Here is a 20,196-nt window from a genome sequence, read left to right as displayed (position 1 = left end):
CTAATTCAACTCTCGTCATTCTTTTATTCCTGTTAACTCTCGTCATTCTTTTATTGTATTATTTTTAAATAAACATGCTTCCGGAAACTTTAATAGAGAAGTAGTATATAGTCAGATGCCAATTTAGTTACAGTGTGACTGCTTTGATCTCTTTTAGTCAATGCTTTGACTAGTTAGAGAGTGACAGTAGGGCAGTCATGGTATGTAAGAAAAATGGAAGCATTAATATCTTATTAATAAAACTTATGCAGAATTTGCATTTCATAAGCACCATTAGTTCCTTAAAAGAAAAATCATCATAGATCACCAAATGCAAAATAAATCAAGCCACTCCTGGATCTTCAGCTGCACAGATTGAAACAGACATTCAATCACCAGCAAGCAAATGTGAATGCAAGCCCAAACACAAAGAGTCAATGTTTCTCCAAGATTCAGTGAATTAGTGCATCTGGGCACCAGGACACTGTGAGTACTAGCATGAATTGTGACTGACTGCCGGACCATCTCTGGCCAGACCATCTCGAGCCTGAGAGAATGGGTGAGATTCTAAATGATTACTTTGCATCAGTGTTCACTGAGGGGAAGGTCATGATGAATGTTGAGAGTAGAGATAGAGGTTTGATTACTCTGGATCACATTGACATAAGTAGGGAAGCTGCGTTGGGTAGGCTAGAGGTTATTAAGGTGGACAAATCCCCAAGACCGAATGGGATCTGACCCAGATTGTGAGGGATGTGAGAGAGGAAATAGCTAGGGCCCTGACAGATATCTTTATAGCATCCTTAAACACAGGTGAGGTGCTGGAGGACTGGAGGGTTGCTCATGTTGTCCCTCTCTACAATAAGGGTAGTAGGGATATTCCAGGTAACTACAGACCAGTGAGCATGACGTCAGTGGTGGGAAAGTTGCTTGAGAAGGTACTGAGGAATAAAATTATTTATATTTGGAAAAGAACGGGCTTATCAGTGATAGGCAACATGGTTTTGTGTGGGGAGATCGTGCCTTACCAACTTAATAGAGTTCTTTGAGGAAGTGACCAAGTTGATAGATGAAGGAAGGGTTGAAGATGTCATATACATGGACTTTAGTAAGGTGTTTGATAAGGTTCCCCATGGTAAACTACTGGAGAAAGTGAAGTCACATGGTGTGCAGGGTGTTCTAGCTGGGTGGATAAAGAACTGGTTGAGTAACAGGAGACAGGGAGTAGTAGTTGAAGGGAGTTTCTCGAAATGGAGAAAGGTGCTGGGGCCACTGTTGTTTGTGATATACATAAATGATCTGGAAGACGGCACTGTTGGTATGATTAGCAAGTTTGCAGATGACACAAAGATTGGTGGAGTAGCAGAAAGCATAGGGGACTGTCAAAGAATGCAGGAGAATATAGATAGACTGGAGAGTTGGGCGGAGAAATGGCAGATGGAGTTTAATCCAGGCAAATGTGACATGATGCATTTTGGGAAGTCTAATTCTAGAGCGAGGTATACAGTAAACAGAAGAGCCTTGGAAAAAGTTGACATGCAGAGAGATCTGGGAGTTCAGGTCCATTGTACCCTGAAGGTTGTTGCACAGGTGGATAGGGTTGTCAAGAAGGCATATGATATGGCTGCCTTCATCGGACGGGGTATTGAGTATCAGAGCTGGCAGGTCATGCTAAAATTGTACACGACATTGGTTCAGCTGCATTTAGAATACTGTGTACAATTCTGGTCGTCACATTACCAAAAGGATGTGGATGCTTTGGAGAGGGTGTAGAGAAGGTTTACGAGGGGGGTCTGGAAGGGTTTTTTTTCAAAGAGTTTTCGGGACTCTGTAATTTTAATTTGGGGGGGGAGGGGGGAGAGGAGCTGAACACTTCCCTAAATTTATCTAAATTCATGCCACGAAGGGTCACCATACTTACCTTCCCTATTCTGCTCCCAAACAATATTGACTAGTGACCTGAGTAAACAAGGTATTTCCTTCCTTACTCTCTGAGCGTGAGTGGTTACTGTGGCGCCTGTTACTTTCTTGAGAGAGTTGGTGGACGCGGACTGCTGCCTCAGCAGGACAAGTTAGACTTGTCCCTGGGGCGGTCCCTCTGCCGAGGGTTTGGGGTCCCGCAACCTCATTGACCACTGTTCGCCCTGGGAACTGAGCAGCGCTCAGTGCCAAAACCCGGGAGACTTTAAATCAATCAGAATTGCGGCAACCCTCCCCAGTCGTCCAACCTTTCTATAGTCGAAAATGTGGTGCCTTATTGCCTGAAATGTCAATTCTCTCAGATGCTGAAAATGTGTTGCTGGAAAAGCGCAGCAGGTCAGGCAGCATCCAGGGAACAGGAGAATCGACGTTTCGGGCATAAGCCCTTCTTCACTTCGGGACTCTAACCCAGATTTAACTGTGGGACTCTAACCCAGATTTAACTGTGGGACACAACCAGGTGTAGCTGGAGCTGGCAGGGTCAGATGCTCCAGGGTTGCGGGAAATCGCTGCTGCAGTATGGAGTAATGTGTGTCGGGATTTCCAGCGTAAGACCGAAACGTCGATTCTCCTGTTTCCTGGATGCTGCCTGACCTGCTGCGCTTTTCCAGCAACACATTTTCAGCTCTGATCTCCAGCATCTGCAGACCTCACTTTCTTCTCAGATGCTGCCTGACCTGCTGTGCTTTTCCAGCACCACATTCTCGACTCTGATCTCCAGCATCTGCAGTCCTCACTTCCAACCTTTCTATAGGTCTGGTCCGCTGAGCAAGGGTCAGCTCATCAAACCTAAATTGATTGAAACTTTTGTGCAGGTCCGAGACCCTGTATAATTTAGAGTCATAGAGATGTACAGCATGGAAACAGACCCTTCGGTCCAACCCGTCCATGCCGACCAGATATCCCAACCCAATCTTGTCCCACTTGCCAGCACCCAGCCCATATCCCTCCAAACCCTTCCTATTCATACACCCATCTAAATGCCTCTTAAATATTGCAATTGTACCAGCCTCCACCACATCCTCTGGCAGCTCATTCCATACACATACCACCCTCTGTGTGAAAAGGTTGCCCCTTAGGTCTCTTTTATATCTTTCCCCTCTCACCCTAAACCTATGCCCTCTAGTTCTGGACTCCCCCACCCCAGGGAAAAGATTTTGTCTATTTACCCTATCCATGCCCCTCATAATTTTGTAAACCTCTATAAGGTCACCTCTCAGCCTCCGAAGCTCCAGGGAAAACAGCCCTAGCCTGTTCAGCCTCTCCCTATAGCTCAAATCCTCTAACCCTGCCAACATCCTTGTAAATCTTTTCTGAACCCTTTCAAGTTTCACAACATCTTTCCGATAGGAAGGAGACCAGAATTTCATGCAATATTCCAACGATGGCCTAACCAATGTCCTGTACAGCCGCAACATGACCTCACAACTCCTGTACTCAACACTCTGACCAATAAAGGAAAGCATACAAAACTCCTTCTTCACTATCCTATCTACCTGCGACTCCACTTTCAAGGAGCTATGAACTTGTACTCCAAGGTCTCTTTGTTCAGCAACACTCCCTAGGACCTTATCATTAAGTGTATAAGTCCTGCTCAGATTTGCTTTCCCAAAATACAGCACCTCGCATTTATCTGAATTAAACTCCATCTGCCACTTCTCAGCCCATTGGCCCATCTGGTCAAGAGGTCAGTCAGTAGTATTTGGAATTGTCAATTCTAATGTAAAGAGGTTAATCATAGCAGCAACTAAGCTGTAGGGAGGATCAAAACCTTTAAATCATGCTACAGGAATGAACCCTCCTAACTGCTGATATAATGGTTACATTATCACTCACTTGGTTAGCAGACTAATAGAAAGCACTGACCATGTTTCTGTACTTAATACTTGTAAAGAATTGTAATTCTTATTAAGTTTCCAACTACAGGTAAACAGTTATAACCCATCAGCATATAACACTAGTAATTAAAACTCGAATCTCCTTATCAACTCTCCCCCCTCCCCCATGTATATACATATATATATATATATATATTCACACACATAGTCATTATAGAAGAGAAAAACTGGAAAGAAACTTCAACAATCTTGGTCCAGATTCTACTGCTTGCCAGCATGATGCTTGCCAAGGCGGGTTCACTTATAAATGTTAGCTGATTTACCAAAGTTAGAGCTAGAACAACTGTTACAGGAAAGAGAAACTGGTTTAGTTCAGGTTTAAAATTACTTACAATTGCAGTAAACAAACAGACCACGGCACAGCTGGAGAAGAACTGAACTTCTCACTTTTTGTAACTTGTTCCAAAATCCAAGCTGTTCAGTAACCTGAGAATCAATCACCCAGTTGTTGGCAGGTAAAGGGTCTCTCCCATTGATAAACGGTGATCAGTTCTTAGACCAATTAACATTTTGTTGCCAACAAAAGAAGCATCTGTACATTCCTTTGGCTCCAAATCTTCTGCCAAAAACTTCAATTACTGTTTGTTCAAAGCATTGTTTACACAAGGTCTGTTTCTTTGGTCCAGTTAGTCCATGCTGAACATAATCCCAAATTAAATTAGTCCACCTGCCTGTTCCTGGCCCATATTCTTCCAAACCTTTCCTCTTCACGTATCCATCCAAATGCCTTTCAAATGTTGTAATTGTAGCCACATCCACCACCTCCTCAGAAAGTTCATTCCACATGCGAATCATTGTGTAAAGCATCTCTCTCCTCTCATCTTAAAAATGTGCTCCCTTGTCTTGAAATTCCCCATCTTAGGGAAAAGGCCATCAAATCCATCCATACCTCTCATTATTTCTATAAACTTCTATCACATCATCTCTCAACATCCTTTCTCCAATGAAAAAGTCCCAGCATATACAGCCTTTCTTTATAACTCAAACCTTCCATACCCAGCAACATCCTGGTAAATCTCTTCTGATTGATAATATCCATCCTATAACTGGGCAACTAGAACAGGACACAGTATTCCAGAAGCAGCCCCACCAATGTCCTCAACATAACTTCCCAACTCCTACACTCAAAACGACTGAGCAATGAATGCAAGCATGCCAAACACCTTTTTAACCATCTTGTCTATATGTGACGCAAACTTTAAAGAATTATGTATCTGTAGACCTAGGTCCCTCTGTTCTACAACATTATCCAAGGTCCTATTAACTGCATAAGCCCTGCCCTTGTTTGTTGTACCAAAATGCAATACCTCACATTTATTCAGATTGAACTTCATCTGCCATTTTCAAGCCCATTGACCCATTCGATCAAGATCTCTTTGTAATAGACAATAGGTGTAGGAGTAGGCCATTCTGCCCTTCGAGCCAGCACCACCATTCATTATGATCATGGCTGATCATCCTCAATCAGTATCCTGTTCCTGCCTTATCCCCAAAACCCTTGATTCCACTATCCTTAAGAGCTCTATCCAACTCTTTCTTGAAAGTATCCAGAGACTTGGCCTCCACAGCCTTCTGGGGCAGAGCATTCCATACACCCACCACTTTCTGGGTGAAGAAGTTTCTCCTCAACTCTGTTCTAAGTGGCCTACCCCTTATTTTTAAACTATGTCCTCTGGTTCGGGACTCACCCATCAGCGGAAACATGCTTCCCGCCTCCAGAGTGTCCAATCCTTTAATAATCTTATATGTCTCAGTCAGATCCCCTCTCAGCCTTCTAAACTCAAGCATATACAATCCCAGTCGCTCCAATCTTTCAGCGTAAGATAGTCCCGCCATTCCGGGAATTGACCTCATGAACCTACACTGCACTCCCTCAATAGCCAGAATGTCTTTCCACAAATTTGGAGTCCAAAACTGTGCACAATATTCCAGGTGCGGTCTCACCAGAGCCCTGTACAGCTGCAGAAGGACCTCTTTGCTTCTGTACTCAATTCCTCATTATGAAGGCCAGCATGCTTTTAGCTTTCTTCACTGCCTGTTGTACCTGCATGCTTGCTTTCATTGACTGATGTACAAGAACACCTAGATCTCGTTGTACTTCCCCTTTACCTAACTTGACTCCATTTAGGTAGTAGTCTGCCTTCCTGTTCTTGCCACCAAAGTGGATAACCACACATGTATCCACATTAAACTGCTAAATCTTCTTCACTGTTTAACATGTCACTAATTTTGATATCATTGCAAACTTATTAATGATGCCTTCTACACTGTCATCCAAATCCTTTTGTAAATGACAAACAAATGAGGATCCAGAAATCGAACCCTGTTGAACACTGCTGGTCACAGGCCTCCAGTCAAAAGCAACTCTCTTCTGCCATTAACCCAATTATGTATCCAATTGGCAAGCTCACCTTGAATCCCATTCAACCTAACTTTACTAATTAGTCTACCATAAGGAACCATGTCAAAGGCTTCAATAAAATTCAAAGTTTGTGTAAAGATTGTCTGTGTGGAGTTTGCACATTCTCCTAGTGTCTGCATGGGTTTCCTCCAGATGCTCTGGTTTCCTCCCACAATCCAAAGATGTGCAGGTTAGGTGAATTGGTCATGCTAAATTGCTCATATGGTGTGTAGGTTAGATGTAAAAGTAGAGTAATGGGGAATGGGTTTGTGTGGGATACTCTTCGGAGGGTCAATGTTGACTTGTAGGGATTCTAAAAAAAAAAATTTGTAGCTTGGGTGCCGGTTGTCGTGGTTTTAGGTATGTTTGCCAAGCTGAAAAGTTGATTTGCAGGCATTTTGTCCCATGTCTAGGTGACATCTTCAGTGTTTTGGAGCCTCCTGTGAAGCGCTGTTCTACTGTGTCTTCTGGAATTTATTCAGTTCAGTTCCTGCTGCCTCCGGTTACTGGTTCCGGTTGTTTGTTGTAATGGCTGTCGCATGGAACGCCATCGCATAAGTTGGCAAAAAAATTTCAATAAAAACAAAAACACCTTATTAGCTGATCCAAACACTCAATACAGTCATCACAAGAACTCCTAGACAACATCAAGAAAGTAAACATAGACAAGGGCGAAGCAATGGTCTCATCTGATATAACGGCATTATCCACTTCAATTGACAAAACTCTAGCCAGACAGACAATAGCCAACCTCCTGGACAGGCAGAACAGACAACATGACGGGGAAACCTATCAACAAGGACTGCATACTCAAACTACTAGACCTGTGCTTGACAACACACTTCACACTCAACAACTAAATATATGAACACAGCAATGGAACACCTATACGCTCACCCAACTCTGGGCTCGTAGCCAAAGCAGTGATGCAAAGATCAGAACATGCCAGCCCTACTACAAATCCAACCCAAACTTTGAATCAGATACATAGATGACAGTTTTGTTATCATCATTAAAGAGAACATGGTGGGTGGCACGGTGGCACAGTGGTTAGCACTGCTGCCTCACAGCGCTACAGACCCGGGTTCAATTCCCGACTCAGGCGACCGACTGTGAGGAGTTTGCACATTCTCCCCGTGTCTGCATGGGTTTCATCCGGGTGCTCCGGTTTCCTCCCACAGTCCAAAAATGTGCAGGTTAGGTGAATTGACCATGCTAAATTGCCCGTAGTGTTAGGGATAGGGGTAAATGTAGGGGAGTGGGTCTGGGTGGGTTGCGCTTCGGCGGGTCGGTGGGCCGAAGGGCCTGTTTCCACACTGTAAGTAATCTAATCTAATCAGAACAGAATTCGAGAACGCACACTGGATTATCAACACCATACTCACAGGGATCAGATTTACAAATGAGGAGGAAACTCCCATTCCTGGATGTGATGGTACAAAGAACACAGAATGGTGAATGCACCACAAAAGTGTACAAGAAAGCCACACATATTGACCAGGTCCTGAATTACAACAGCAGCCACCCAAGCACACACAAGAAAAGCTGCATTAGGACTCTGTTCAAAAGGGCTACAGCACACTGCAGCATTCCTGACCTACAAAGGGAAGAAGAAGAACACCTCTACAAAGTATTTGCCAAGAACGAATACCCCACAACTTCATCCGCAGATGCCTAATGGACAAACAACGTGACAAGGACATGCCACGCCTTAACTCACTAGCCATGCTACCTTATATTAAAAAAGTCTTGGAACTGACAGCCAGACTTTTCTGCCCACTGGGATTCATGACAGGCCATAAACTGACAGCCACTTTCAGACAACAACTCACCAGGACAAAAGACCCGATACCCATCCTGTGCGAGATTAACGTAATTTACAGGACCACACGTAACGACTGCCTGAACCACTACACAGAACAAACAGGCAGACAATTAGCAATGTGCATCCACAAACACCAACTAGCCATTAAACGCCACAACCAGCTGTCTTTAGTAGCCATACACAGATGACAAGGACCACAGATTTGACTGGGAAACACAATGATTATAGGACAAGCTAAACATAGGACAGCCAGAGAAGTTCTAGAAGTGTGGCACGCAGCCACGGACTTCTTCAACAAGCACAAACACATAGACCTGGACCCAAAATACCGGCCATTATAATGAATAACTGGAATGGCAACTGGAAGCAGCAGAAACAGAAGCAAATAAATTCCAGAAGACACAGTACTGCAGAGCATCACTCGAGCCTCCAAAGCACTGAATAGGTTACCTAGACAGGAGACGAAATGTCTGCAACTCAACTTCTCAGCTCAGTGAACATTTCCACAACCATGATTTTACTAAAATCCAAACAAACAAAATCAACTTTTTTGGTAACTTCCTCAAAAACTCAATCAAGTTTGTGAGATATGATTTTCCTCACACAAAGCTATGCGGACTATTCCTAATCAATTTTTGCCTCTCTAGAAATCCTATCTTTTATGATCACCTCCAACCATATACCCATAATCAAAGTCAGATTCATAGGTCTATAGTTCCCTGATTTCTCCTTACTATTTTTCTTAAACAAAGGTACAACATTACCACCCTCTAAGTCATCAGGCATCTCATCACTTCATGGGTGTCTTTCACAAGGGGGACCTAAAATCAGGCTCTCATTTTATTAATTGAATCATACTGATGCAGCTCTGTGGCCCACTGAGTCTGCACAAGCAAAAACGACTCTGGTTTCACTTTACAGCACTTGCCCATTGCCTCGAATCTTATTATAATCAGGTTTTACCACACTTCCAAGATACACCCTGGATGGCAGAAGGTTGTCTGACCTAATACAGTATGCAAACGCTTCAGTATTGTGACAGATACATGCACATTACACCCACTTCACAGCTAAAAATATGAATTCACAGATTACCAAAAACTAAACTAAAATGGAGCTTTTTTGAAAATAATTATGCAGGAAATGTGACAACAGCACCATGTAAAAGTGAAGACACAAAAAACTGCACATCATTCTAATAAAGGCATTTTATGACGAGAAATTACATTTGCCAAAACTAGGGATGGAAGAAATAGTAATTTCTATCTTTAAAAGGCTAATTAGTTGCATTTTAATTTAGTTTAGATTGTCGTAACATTGTTTATTCAATTAGATAATTATAGAATAAATGATACAATTGAGGATAATTTTATTAGATAAACGAAATCCATGCAGTTACTCTATTTAAAAGCCATATTTTATGATCTAAATTAAATGATTTCATCTATGTTATTTAGGTAACAGAGCCAAAAACACTATAGTATCTGCTACTACAATGAAAGTAATAGAAGTTAACCAAACTGCTTAAACCCAAATTGCTTTCCCCATATTGCCGACAGATAACAAATGTAATATTTGACATTAAAATAAATGTAAGTCAAATTAGTAAATATTCATAAAAAAATTTTTTTTAAATTCCAAGAAACATTCTTTCAGAAATCATAAATATTACACAGCCACATTAATTGCGATGATTTTAATAACATATTTCAAAAGCCGTATAAACCTTGCCCAACTGCATAGTTATTTATTCTATTAAACTGAACCTATCACCTTTGGCCATATTTCAGAGCAAATTGCACTCTAGCTACCGCAATCGTACATAATAGCGCACTGCAGATGAATCCGATTGCAACATTAGATTATAATGCAGAATACAACTATAGCTCTACTAAGATGAATTGTTTACTGACAAATTGCAGTGAGTTACTAAACATACACAGTCGTGAGAGAGAGAGAGCTGATGCTCACTGTGTGTTGATTAACAAATTGGTAACTGGGTGGCTGTGTTGTAGATAAGGGGCTGCACCTTTCCAGATTGCTGTGCCCCGCGATTAGTTACCACAAGCACAAAAAAAACCCTGAAATCCTAGGCAGCGAGTCATCACAACGCCCAATAATACATTCTTGTTGTATTTCTGAACTAATTTTTACAAAGAGTATCATGGAGGTTCTCTGAACTAAACTGAAATACCGAAGGGAGAAGTGAGAGGGAACAGTTAGGAAACTCTAGCGAAGTGGCCCAGGCCTGGAGGGTGGGTTTTTGGAGGATGGGTGGGCTGGTGATGGATGGTTCAAGGGAGTCGAGCGTCAGGCCTAGAGTCGTTACTGAAAATACTTCTGCCATTGGCTGAATGCTTAATCTTTATAATGCCACAATTTAGATTAACGGTTGTTAGCTTTAACAATTAGGGTTTATTACTATTGTAATACAATTTATTTTATTGTCCACTACAGCATCAAACTTCCCGTCGTCACACAGCACTGCCCTTTGAGGTGAAGGGCAGTGTTTGTCACTGGCCACCCGGGTGTTTTCCTATCTTCCTGGTGGTGGAAATTGAATAAAGATTTGTGCACTTTGTGTCTTTCACTGTGTCTCCCACCCACACACACACACCATGGGTGCTGGGGATAAAATAAGCACTACCACACTTAGGTGGTAGTGTGGGGGTTAAAATAAAAAAAAATAAAAATAAAAAATAAACAGGAGGGGTCTCACACCTGCACACACACACCATGGGTGCTGGGGGGAAAAACAAAGCACTACCGCACTTAGGTGGTAGTGTGGGGGTTAAAAAGAAGAAAAAAAATAAAAAAAGATATCAAACTTCCCGTCGTCACACAGCACTGCCCTTTGAGGTGAAGGGCAGTGTTTGTCACTGGCCACCCGGGTGTTTTCCTATCTTCCTGGTGGTGGAAATTGAATAAAGATTGGTGCACTTTGTGTCTTTCACTGTGTCTCACACCTGCTCACACACACCATGGGTGCTGGGGATAAAATAAGCACTACCGCACTTAGGTGGTAGTGTGAGGGTTAAATTACTTTTTTAAAAAAAAATAAAGAAATAGGAATATCAGACATTCTGTCACAAAAAAAAAATCAAACTTCCCGTCGTCACACAGCACTGCCCTTTGAGGTGAAGGGCAGTGTTTGTCACTGGCCACCCGGGTGTTTTCCTATCTTCCTGGTGGTGGAAATTGAATAAAGATTTGTGCACTTTGTGTCTTTCACTGTGTCTCACACGCATACACACACACACATCTGCAGCAAGTGTTGGTTGCTTGAAGAACTCCGGATCAGAGTTGATGATCTGGAATCTGAGCTTCAAACATTGCAGCACATCCGGGAGGGGGAGAGTTACCTGGATGCTTTGTTTCAGGAGGCAGTCACACCTGGGAGATTAAGTAATTCACATTCAGCTAGTGATCAGGCACAAAAGAGTGTGACTGTAAGTGAGGCAGGTAGGGGGAACCGGAGTTCAGGAATGGAGGAGCCTCAGCCCTTGACCTTGTCCAACAGGTACGAGATTCTTGCTCCCTGTTCGGATGAGGAAAAGGGCTCTGGACAGGATGAGCCAACTGACCAAGGCACCATGGCCCAGAAGGCCATTCAAGAGGGGGGAGCTAATAGACAAGTAGTGGTTATAGGGGATTCTATAATTAGGGGGACAGATAGTATCCTTTGCAAGCCAGATTGGGAGTCTCGCATGGTGCGTTGCCTGCCCGGTGCCAGGGTGCGAGACATCTCCTACCGGCTTGAAAGGATATTGGAGCGGGAGGGGGAGGATCCAGTCCACGTTGGTACCAACAACATAGGCAAGACTAGGGTGGAGGACCTGTTTGGGCATTACGAAGCACTAGGCAGGAAATTGAAGCACAGGTCCTCAAGGGTCATAATCTCCGGATTACTGCCCGAGCCACGTGCCAATTGGCATAGGGACAAGAAAATTAGGCAAGTAAACACGTGGCTAAGGGATTGGTGTGGGAAAGAGGGATTCCACTTCATGGGGCATTGGCATCAGTTTTGGAACAGGGGGGATCTGTACCGTTGGGACGGTCTCCACCTGAACCGATCAGGTACCAATGTTCTAGTGAAGAGGATAAATAGGGTGGTCAGTAGGACTTTAAACTTCTGAGTTGGGGGTAAGGGAAAGTGAAAGCGACAGGGAGTATGGAGGTAAATGGCAAGATAAGCAGCAGGATAGCATGTTTCCAGGCGGATTTAAAATTGAGGCAGACTGAGAATACAGTAAAAAGCAAGGATAACTTAGGACATATGACTTCCAACAACTCTAATGATAAGGAAGTTAGCATTAAGGCACTTTACCTGAATGCTCGTAGCATTCATAACAAAGCCGATGAACTAATGGCACAGATAATAGTGAATGATTATGATGTAGTAGGCATCACAGAGACTTGGTTACAGGGGGGTCAGGACTGGCAGTTAAACCTCCATGGTTTTTCAACTTATCGAAAAGACAGAGAGGTGGGCAGAGGGGGTGGGGTTGCCTTGTTAGTTAAGAACAAAATTAAATCTATGGTATTGAATGACATAGCGTCGGATGATGTGGAGTCTGTGTGGGTGGAATTGAGGAACCACAAAAGCAAAAAAAACATAATTGGAGTTGTGTATAGACCTCCTAACAATGGTCAGGACCAGGGACGCAACATGTACCGGGAAATAGAGAAGGCATGTCAGAAAGGCAAGGTTACATTGATCATGGGAGACTTCAATATGCAGGTGGACTGGGTAAATAATGTTGCTAGTGGATCTAAAGAAAGGGAATTCATGGAATGCTTACAGGATGGCTTTTTGGAACAGCTTGTCATGGAGCCCACAAGAGAGCAGGCTATTCTGGACCTAGTGCTTTGCAATGAACCAGACTCTATAAAAGATCTTAAAGTAAGGGAACCCTTAGGAAGTAGCGATCATAATATGGTAGAGTTCAGTCTGGAGTTTGAAAGGGAGAAGGCAAAATCGGATGTAATGGTGTTACAGTTGAATAAAGGTAATTATGAGGGCATGAGAGAGGAACTGACTAAAATAGACTGGAAGCAGAGGCTAACCGGGAAGACAGTAGAGCAAAAGTGGCAGGAGTTTGTAGGTATAATTGAGGACACTGTACAGAGGTTCATTCCCAAGAAAAGAAAGATTAACCGAGGAGGGACTAGACAACCTTGGCTGACAAAGGAAGTCAGGAAATGTATTAAAGAAAAAGAGAGATCCTATAAAGTGGCTAAGAACAGTGGGAAATCAGAAGATTGGGAAGGATACAAAAGCAAACAGAGGATAACAAAGAGTGTAATAAGAAATGAGAGGATCAAATATGAAGGTAGGCTAGCCAGTAATATTAGAAATAATAGTAAAAGTTTCTTTCAGTACATAAGAAACAAATGACAGGCAAAAGTAGACATTGGGCCACTTCAAACTGATGCAGGAAGCCTAGTGATGGGAGATAAGGAAATAGCAGGAGAATTTAACAAGTACTTTGCGTCAGTTTTCACAGTGGAAGACATGAGTAATATCCCAAAAATTAAAGGGTGTCACGGGGCTGAGTTGAGTATGGTTGCCATTACGAAAGAGATAGTGCTAGAAAAGTTAAAAAGTCTTAAAATTGATAAATCTCCTGGCCCCGATGGGATACACCCTAGAGTTCTGAGAGAGATGGCTGAGGAAATAGCAGAGGCATTGGTTGAGATCTTTCAAGAGTCACTGGAGTCAGGAAAGGTCCCGGATGATTGGAAGATGGCTGTTGTAACCCCCTTGTTCAAGAAAGGATCAAGGCAAAAGATGGAAAATTATAGGCCAATCAGCTTAACCTCGGTTGTTGGTAAAATTCTAGAATCCATCATTAAGGATGAGGTTTCTAAATTCTTGGAAAAGCAGAGTCTGATTAGAACAAGTCAACATGGATTTAGTAAAGGAAGGTCATGCCTGACAAACCTGTTGGAATTTTTTGAAGAGGTAACAAGTAGGTTAGACCAGGGAAACCCAGTGGATGTGGTCTATCTAGACTTTCAAAAGGCCTTTGATAAGGTGCCACACGGGAGGCTGCTGAGCAAGGTGAGGGCCCATGGTGTTCGAGGTGAGCTGCTGCGATGGATTGAGGATTGGCTGTCTAACAGAAGGCAGAGAGTTGGGATAAAAGGTTCTTTTTCAGAATGGCAGCAGGTGACGAGCGGTGTCCCGCAGGGTTCGGTGCTGGGGCCACAGCTGTTCGCATTATATATTAATGATTTGGATGAGGGAACTGGGGGCATTCTAGCGAAGTTTGCCAATGATACGAAGTTAGGTGGACAGGCAGGTAGTACTGAGGAAGTGGGCAGGCTACAGAAGGATCTAGACAGGTTGGGAGAGTGGTCCAGGAAATGGCTGATGGAATTTAACGTGAGCAAGTGCGAGGTCTTGCACTTTGGCAAAAAGAATAAAAGCATAGACTACTTTCTAAATGATGAGAAAATTAATAAAGCCAAAGCACAAAGGGATCTGGGAGTGCTAGTCGAGGATTCTCTAAAGGTAAACATGCAGGTTGAGTCCGTGATTAAGAAAGCGAATGCAATGTTGTCTCTTATCTTAAGAGGGTTGGAATATAAAAGCAGAGATGTACTACTAAGACTTTATAAAGCTCTGGTTAGGCCCCATTTGGAGTACTGTGTCCAGTTTTGGTCCCCACACCTCAGGAAGGACATACTGGCACTGGAACGTGTCCAGCGGAGATTCACACGGGTGATCCCTGGAATGACAGGTCTAACATATGAGGAACGGCTGAGGATACTGGGATTGTATTCGTTGGAGTTTAGAAGATTAAGGGGAGACTTAATAGAGACGTACAAAATAATACATGGCTTGGAAAAGGTGGATGCTAGGAAATTGTTTCCGTTAGACGAGGAGACTAGGACCCGTGGACACAACCTTAGAATTAGAGGGGGTCATTTCAGAACAGAAATGCGGAGACATTTCTTCAGCCAGAGAGTGGTGGGCCTGTGGAATTCATTGCCACGGAGTGCAGTGGAAGCCGGGACGCTAAATGTCTTCAAGGCCGAGATTGATAGATTCTTGTTGTGTAGAGGAATTAAGGGCTACGGGGAGAACGCTGGTAAGTGGAACTGAAATGCGCATCAGCCATGATTGAATGGCGGAGTGGACTCGATGGGCCGAATGGCCTTACTTCCACTCCTATGTCTTATGGTCTTATGGGGATAAAATAAGCACTACCGCACTTAGGCGGTAGTGTGGGGGTTAAAAAGAAAAAAAAAAGAAAAAATATAACCAGGAAATTAGCACTACAAAAAAAAAATCAAACTTCCCGTCGTCACACAGCACTGCCCTTTGAAGTGAAGGGCAGTGTTTGTCACTGGCCACCCGGGTGTTTTCCTATCTTCCTGGTGGTGGAATTTGAATTAAGATTGGTGCACTTTGTGTCTTTCACTGTGTCTCACACCTGCACACACACACCATGGGTGCTGGGGAAAAAAATAAGCACTACCGCACTTAGGTGGTAGTGTGGGGGTTAAAATAAAAAAAAATAAACATGGGAAAAAAAAGAAAAGAACCAGAGTGTTGGAAAAAATAAGCACTATCGCACTTAGGTGGTAGTGTGGGGAAAAAAGAAATAAACAGGAGATTTGGGTTAAAAAAAAGAAGAAAAAAGAAAAAAAGAAAAAAAAGAACCAGAATGTTGGAAAAAATAAGTCAAACTTCCCGTCGTCACACAGCACTGCTCTTTGAGGTGAAGGGCAGTGTTTGTCACTGGCCACCCGGGTGTTTTCCTATCTTCCTGGTGGTGGAATTTGAATAAAGATTGGTGCACTTTGTGTCTTTCACTGTGTCTCACACCTGCACACACACACCATGGGTGCTGGGGAAAAAAATAAGCACTACCGCACTTAGGTGGTAGTGTGGGGTTAAAATAAAAAAAAATAAACATGGGGAAAAAAAGAAAAGAACCAGAGTGTTGGAAAAAATAAGCACTATCGCACTTAGGTGGTAGTGTGGGGAAAAAATAAACAGGAGATTTGGGTTAAAAAAAAGAAAAAAGAAGAAAAGAAAAAACCAGGGTGTTGGAAAAAATAAGTCAAACTTCCCGTCGTCACACAGCATTGCTCTTTGAGGTGAAGGGCAGTGTTTGTCACTGGCCACCCGGGTGTTTTCCTATCTTCCTGGTGGTGGAATTTGAATAAAGATTCGTGCACTTTGTGTCTCACACCTGCACACACACACACACCATGGGTACTGGGGATAAAATAAGCACTACCGCCTAACCGGGGGTTAAGGAAAAATAAATAAATAAACAGGGACCCTAATGTGCAACTGTCATTGCTGTAAAAAAAATAAATCAGGGATTTAAGGAAAAAAAAATAAACCAGGGATTTATTTTGATTTAGTCCCTACCCTCCCCCTCACTGTTTTGATCACAAAAATCAAACTTCCCGTCACTTTACAAATCTCCAACTACATAATGGGGCTGGGGCACAGTACTTTTCTTTGTCGTTGCCTTTTATTTTTAATTTAAAATGTGTCATTAAAGACTGCAAGTTGGAAAGTGCATATACTCGGTTAAAGGTAAGATTGGGTTGAACACTAGTTTTATGACTGCCATTTTGTGAATTATTAGCACCAAACAAAGCTGCAGTATATTGCAGAATGTCCATTTTGTCAGTTCTCAAAATAAAACCTAGGGAAATGAAAAAAAAATCAAACTTCCCGTCAAGCGCCAGCCACGTTCCCGACGAAGAGTTCGACCGTTACTCGTTTATTTTCGGCGTTCGTGGACACCCGGCTATTTCCCCCTGTCTCGGCTATTTCCCCCCTGTCTCGGCTATTTCCCCCCTGTCTCGGCTATTTCCGCCCTGACTCGGCTATTTCCCCCCTGTCTCGGCTATTTCCCCCCTGTCTCGGCTATTTCCGCCCTGACTCGGCTATTTCCGCCGCTAGTCGGATCTTACACAATGTTTATGCGGGCACTCGGCTTTTTTCGTTCAGGGGCAGCAGTTTTTGCTGTTATTTTCACAACTTGTGTTACGTAACTCAAGTTAATTAGACTACTCCTGTTCGTTTATGGTCTTGTTTTAGTTTCTCCGGTGACTGTTGTCTATTCAAACTAAGGTCCGTCATTTCGTAATTGCTGATGAGAAGAAGTTGACATTTGGCACAAAATGTATTTACTTGACTTCTTAGCTGGGTGGTTTGCAGGTAAGAAATGGTACTCTGTCGTTAAAGTGTTTGAAAATGATCAGTATTTATTCCACGCATACAGTTGTTAGTTTCAGATGGTACACAGGATTTTATATGTTAAAAAAATGGAAAATTCCACTAGTTTTGTCATTGCTTCAGTTGTGGATTGACTTGAATGTTACTTATTAATATAGTTAAGCGTTATTTTGTTAGTGAAGAACATACTAATTTTAAAGTCGTACATGTTAGAATTCATAGTTTGCCATTGAAAATTTGTTTATTCAGATACACACGAGAATGTTGGAAGGTCATTACTAAGAGCTGCAGGACATGATTTGTGTCTGATGTTTCTAAATGTTGTCACATTTCCAGGGACAGTTTAAATAATAAAGTATATCTAATGGGCAATGATTCTTGGTTAGTGTAAACCCCTGTCTTTCGTCATTGATGCATTCCTTTGAAGGAGAGGTGTGTAGTTGGTAGAATCCAAAGTTCTACTTGGAAGGTTATTTATTAAAGTCAAAGCTGTGGGGACTCATGATAAAGTCAGTATTGCCAAGAGTTGGATATTTTGTTTAAGGGGTTGTATCAGTATGAGAGGAAGTTCAAAGAGTGATAACAAGAGGATAACTGTTACTAGTTAGCATCAATGGTGGTTATAAGAAACATACAGGCCCCCTGTAACATGCTTTGCCATTCAATGCAATCAAGGTCAGTATTCAAGTCATCTGTCTTAAACTTGTTTGACCATGGAAAGTTCACAATGCTCTGACAATTGCAAAAATTCACAATCCTCAGACTGAAGAAGTTTTTCCTTATTGGAGTCTTTAATGATTGGCCACCATTCTGGAAAACCTGGCCCCATATTCTAGATTCCCTATTTAGGGCAGCAGATGCATGGGAACACGATCACTTGCATGTTTTTGTCCAAGCACCACACAATCCTGACTTAAACTGTATCACCATTCCTTCATAATCACTGAATCAAAATCCTGGAGCTCCCATCCTTGCTACACTGTGGGTGTATCTGAACCAGGTGGACTGAAATAGTTCAAGGATGCAGCTCATCATCACCTTCTCAAGGGCAGTTAGAGATGGCCAATGAATGCTTGTCTAGCCAGCAAAGCCTGCATCCCGTAGAGATTTCATTTTCTAAGGTTTGTACAAGGTCCATCTTTGGTTTAAATTTACGTAATTGTCTGTCATTTCACATTGCCATTTGTTATTAGTTGTAATTTTGGGACTGTGATGCAGTCAATGCCATTCTGAAATGAGTGAGGAAGGAATTCAATTGCAGGCAAAGTATTCTCAGAATTTTTGAAGAACTCTGGGGAGGGAGCTTCCAAGAAAAATAGCCAAATGAGCAGGATTATTTTGCAAGGAGTTAGTTGAAGCCTGGACTGCTCACTTCAGTGAAGAGAATGTACATTTATTGAATCAAGTGCACACTAATTTTGGAGCACATAGGAGTGCCTGTGTGGAGCTTTACATCAGGTGAAGCACAGGCCATTTCAACATGTTTGAGATGGGCACAGCATGTATTACTGTACTTATTAAAATTGCTTTCATCCTCTTGAAGTTTACTTGAGTGGAAAATACAGGGCTCAATATCTGTCCCTCAGAAGCCTGATGCTAAAATTTTCTGATTCATTTTGGAACCCTAGTCTGGACGTGAGGGAGACAAGCCATTTTGAAGCCATTGAAGGAGCTCAGAATTGAAACATTAATCACTCAAACAATCTCCTCCAGTTCAGTTTAAAACTGTCTTCAAATCATCCCTGAAGTACTCCACCCATTCGTAGTAACCAATCATAATACTAAAAATAGGGTTAGGAATGGATCATTAGCTCCTCGGGTCTGCTGGTCATTCAACAAGGTCACGGTCAATTTGCCACAGGCCTCAAATCCTCTTTTGTTTATCATAATCCTCCTTCAACTCTCTGAAACACCAAAAATTTATTTACCTGCTCTTTAAATATGTTCAGTGATCTAGCCTCCGCAACTCTCTAGGGTAGAGGCTTTCAGATATTTGTTACCTTCATGGAGCAGAAATTCCTTTGCATCTCAGTTTTAAATGTTGTCCCCTTATTCTGTAACTATGTCGCCTAATTTGAGATTCTACCAGCAGTGGAAGCATCTTCTCAATATCTATCCTGTCAAGCCTCCTCTGAATCTTGTAGGTTTTAGTAAGGCCACTGCTGCCACCTTCACCCCCACCCACCATTCTTCTAAACTTTAATGAATAAAAGCCTAAACTGGTTAGCCATTCTTGATAAGTCAGTCTATTTGTCCCAAGAATCAACCTAGTGAATGTTTTGAGCAGCCTCTAATGCCAGTATATTCTTTCTTAACTACATTGAGACCAAAACTGTACACTGTATACCAGGTGTGGCCTCACCAATACCCTGTACAGTTGTAACAAGACATTACTTTTAAATTCCATGCCCCCCCCCAGTCAACAGTAAAGGATGCATTAGACTTTGCCCCTCATCCAAGTTATTAATATGGATGGTAAATAATTAAGGCCCTAGAACTGGATCTAGTAGCACTCCACTAGTTAGGTTTTTCCAATCCAAAGGAGACCCATTAATTCTCACTCTGTCCATCTTGTATTAATGAATCCTCAATCCATGCTAATACATTATTGCAATATCATGAGCTCCTATCTTGTCAAATAAATTTTTATGTGGCACTTTATCAAATGCGTTCTGGAAAGCCAAATACACAACATCTGTACATCTTCCCTTTATCATCTCTGCTTGTTATATCCTCAAAGACCAGTAGCAAACTTGTCAAATATGACTGCCCTGTCATAAAACAATGGGATAAGGCTCATTAAGGAAGACACAGACATTCTTTGAAAAATGCAGAAGCAAAGTCAAGTCAACTGACCGTCCAAGCAACAGTTATCCTTCGTGCCTTGGACTTATCAGCCAAC

The 20,196-nt window shown here is 42.4% G+C and overlaps 1 protein-coding gene across 1 annotated transcript in view; it reads left to right on the top strand.

Moving 5' to 3' along the window:
• Positions 1–17,033: 17,033 nt before the first annotated feature.
• The window catches only part of slc25a47b (solute carrier family 25 member 47b), a 29,355-nt gene continuing 26,192 nt past the window's right edge, over positions 17,034–20,196 (top strand). The window contains 1 exon segment of the mRNA XM_043697409.2: positions 17,034–17,276. Within this exon segment, the coding sequence (XP_043553344.2) occupies positions 17,240–17,276 (37 nt within the window). The 5' untranslated portion in view covers positions 17,034–17,239.

This window comes from Chiloscyllium plagiosum, unplaced genomic scaffold (assembly GCF_037043375.1).
Source record: "Chiloscyllium plagiosum isolate Xiang-an unplaced genomic scaffold, Cpla_swu_hap1 HiC_scaffold_8, whole genome shotgun sequence".
Taxonomy (NCBI): Eukaryota; Metazoa; Chordata; class Chondrichthyes; order Orectolobiformes; family Hemiscylliidae; genus Chiloscyllium; species Chiloscyllium plagiosum.
Note: the sequence above shows the minus strand (reverse complement) of the source record. Positions and strands in the feature narration are given on the sequence as shown.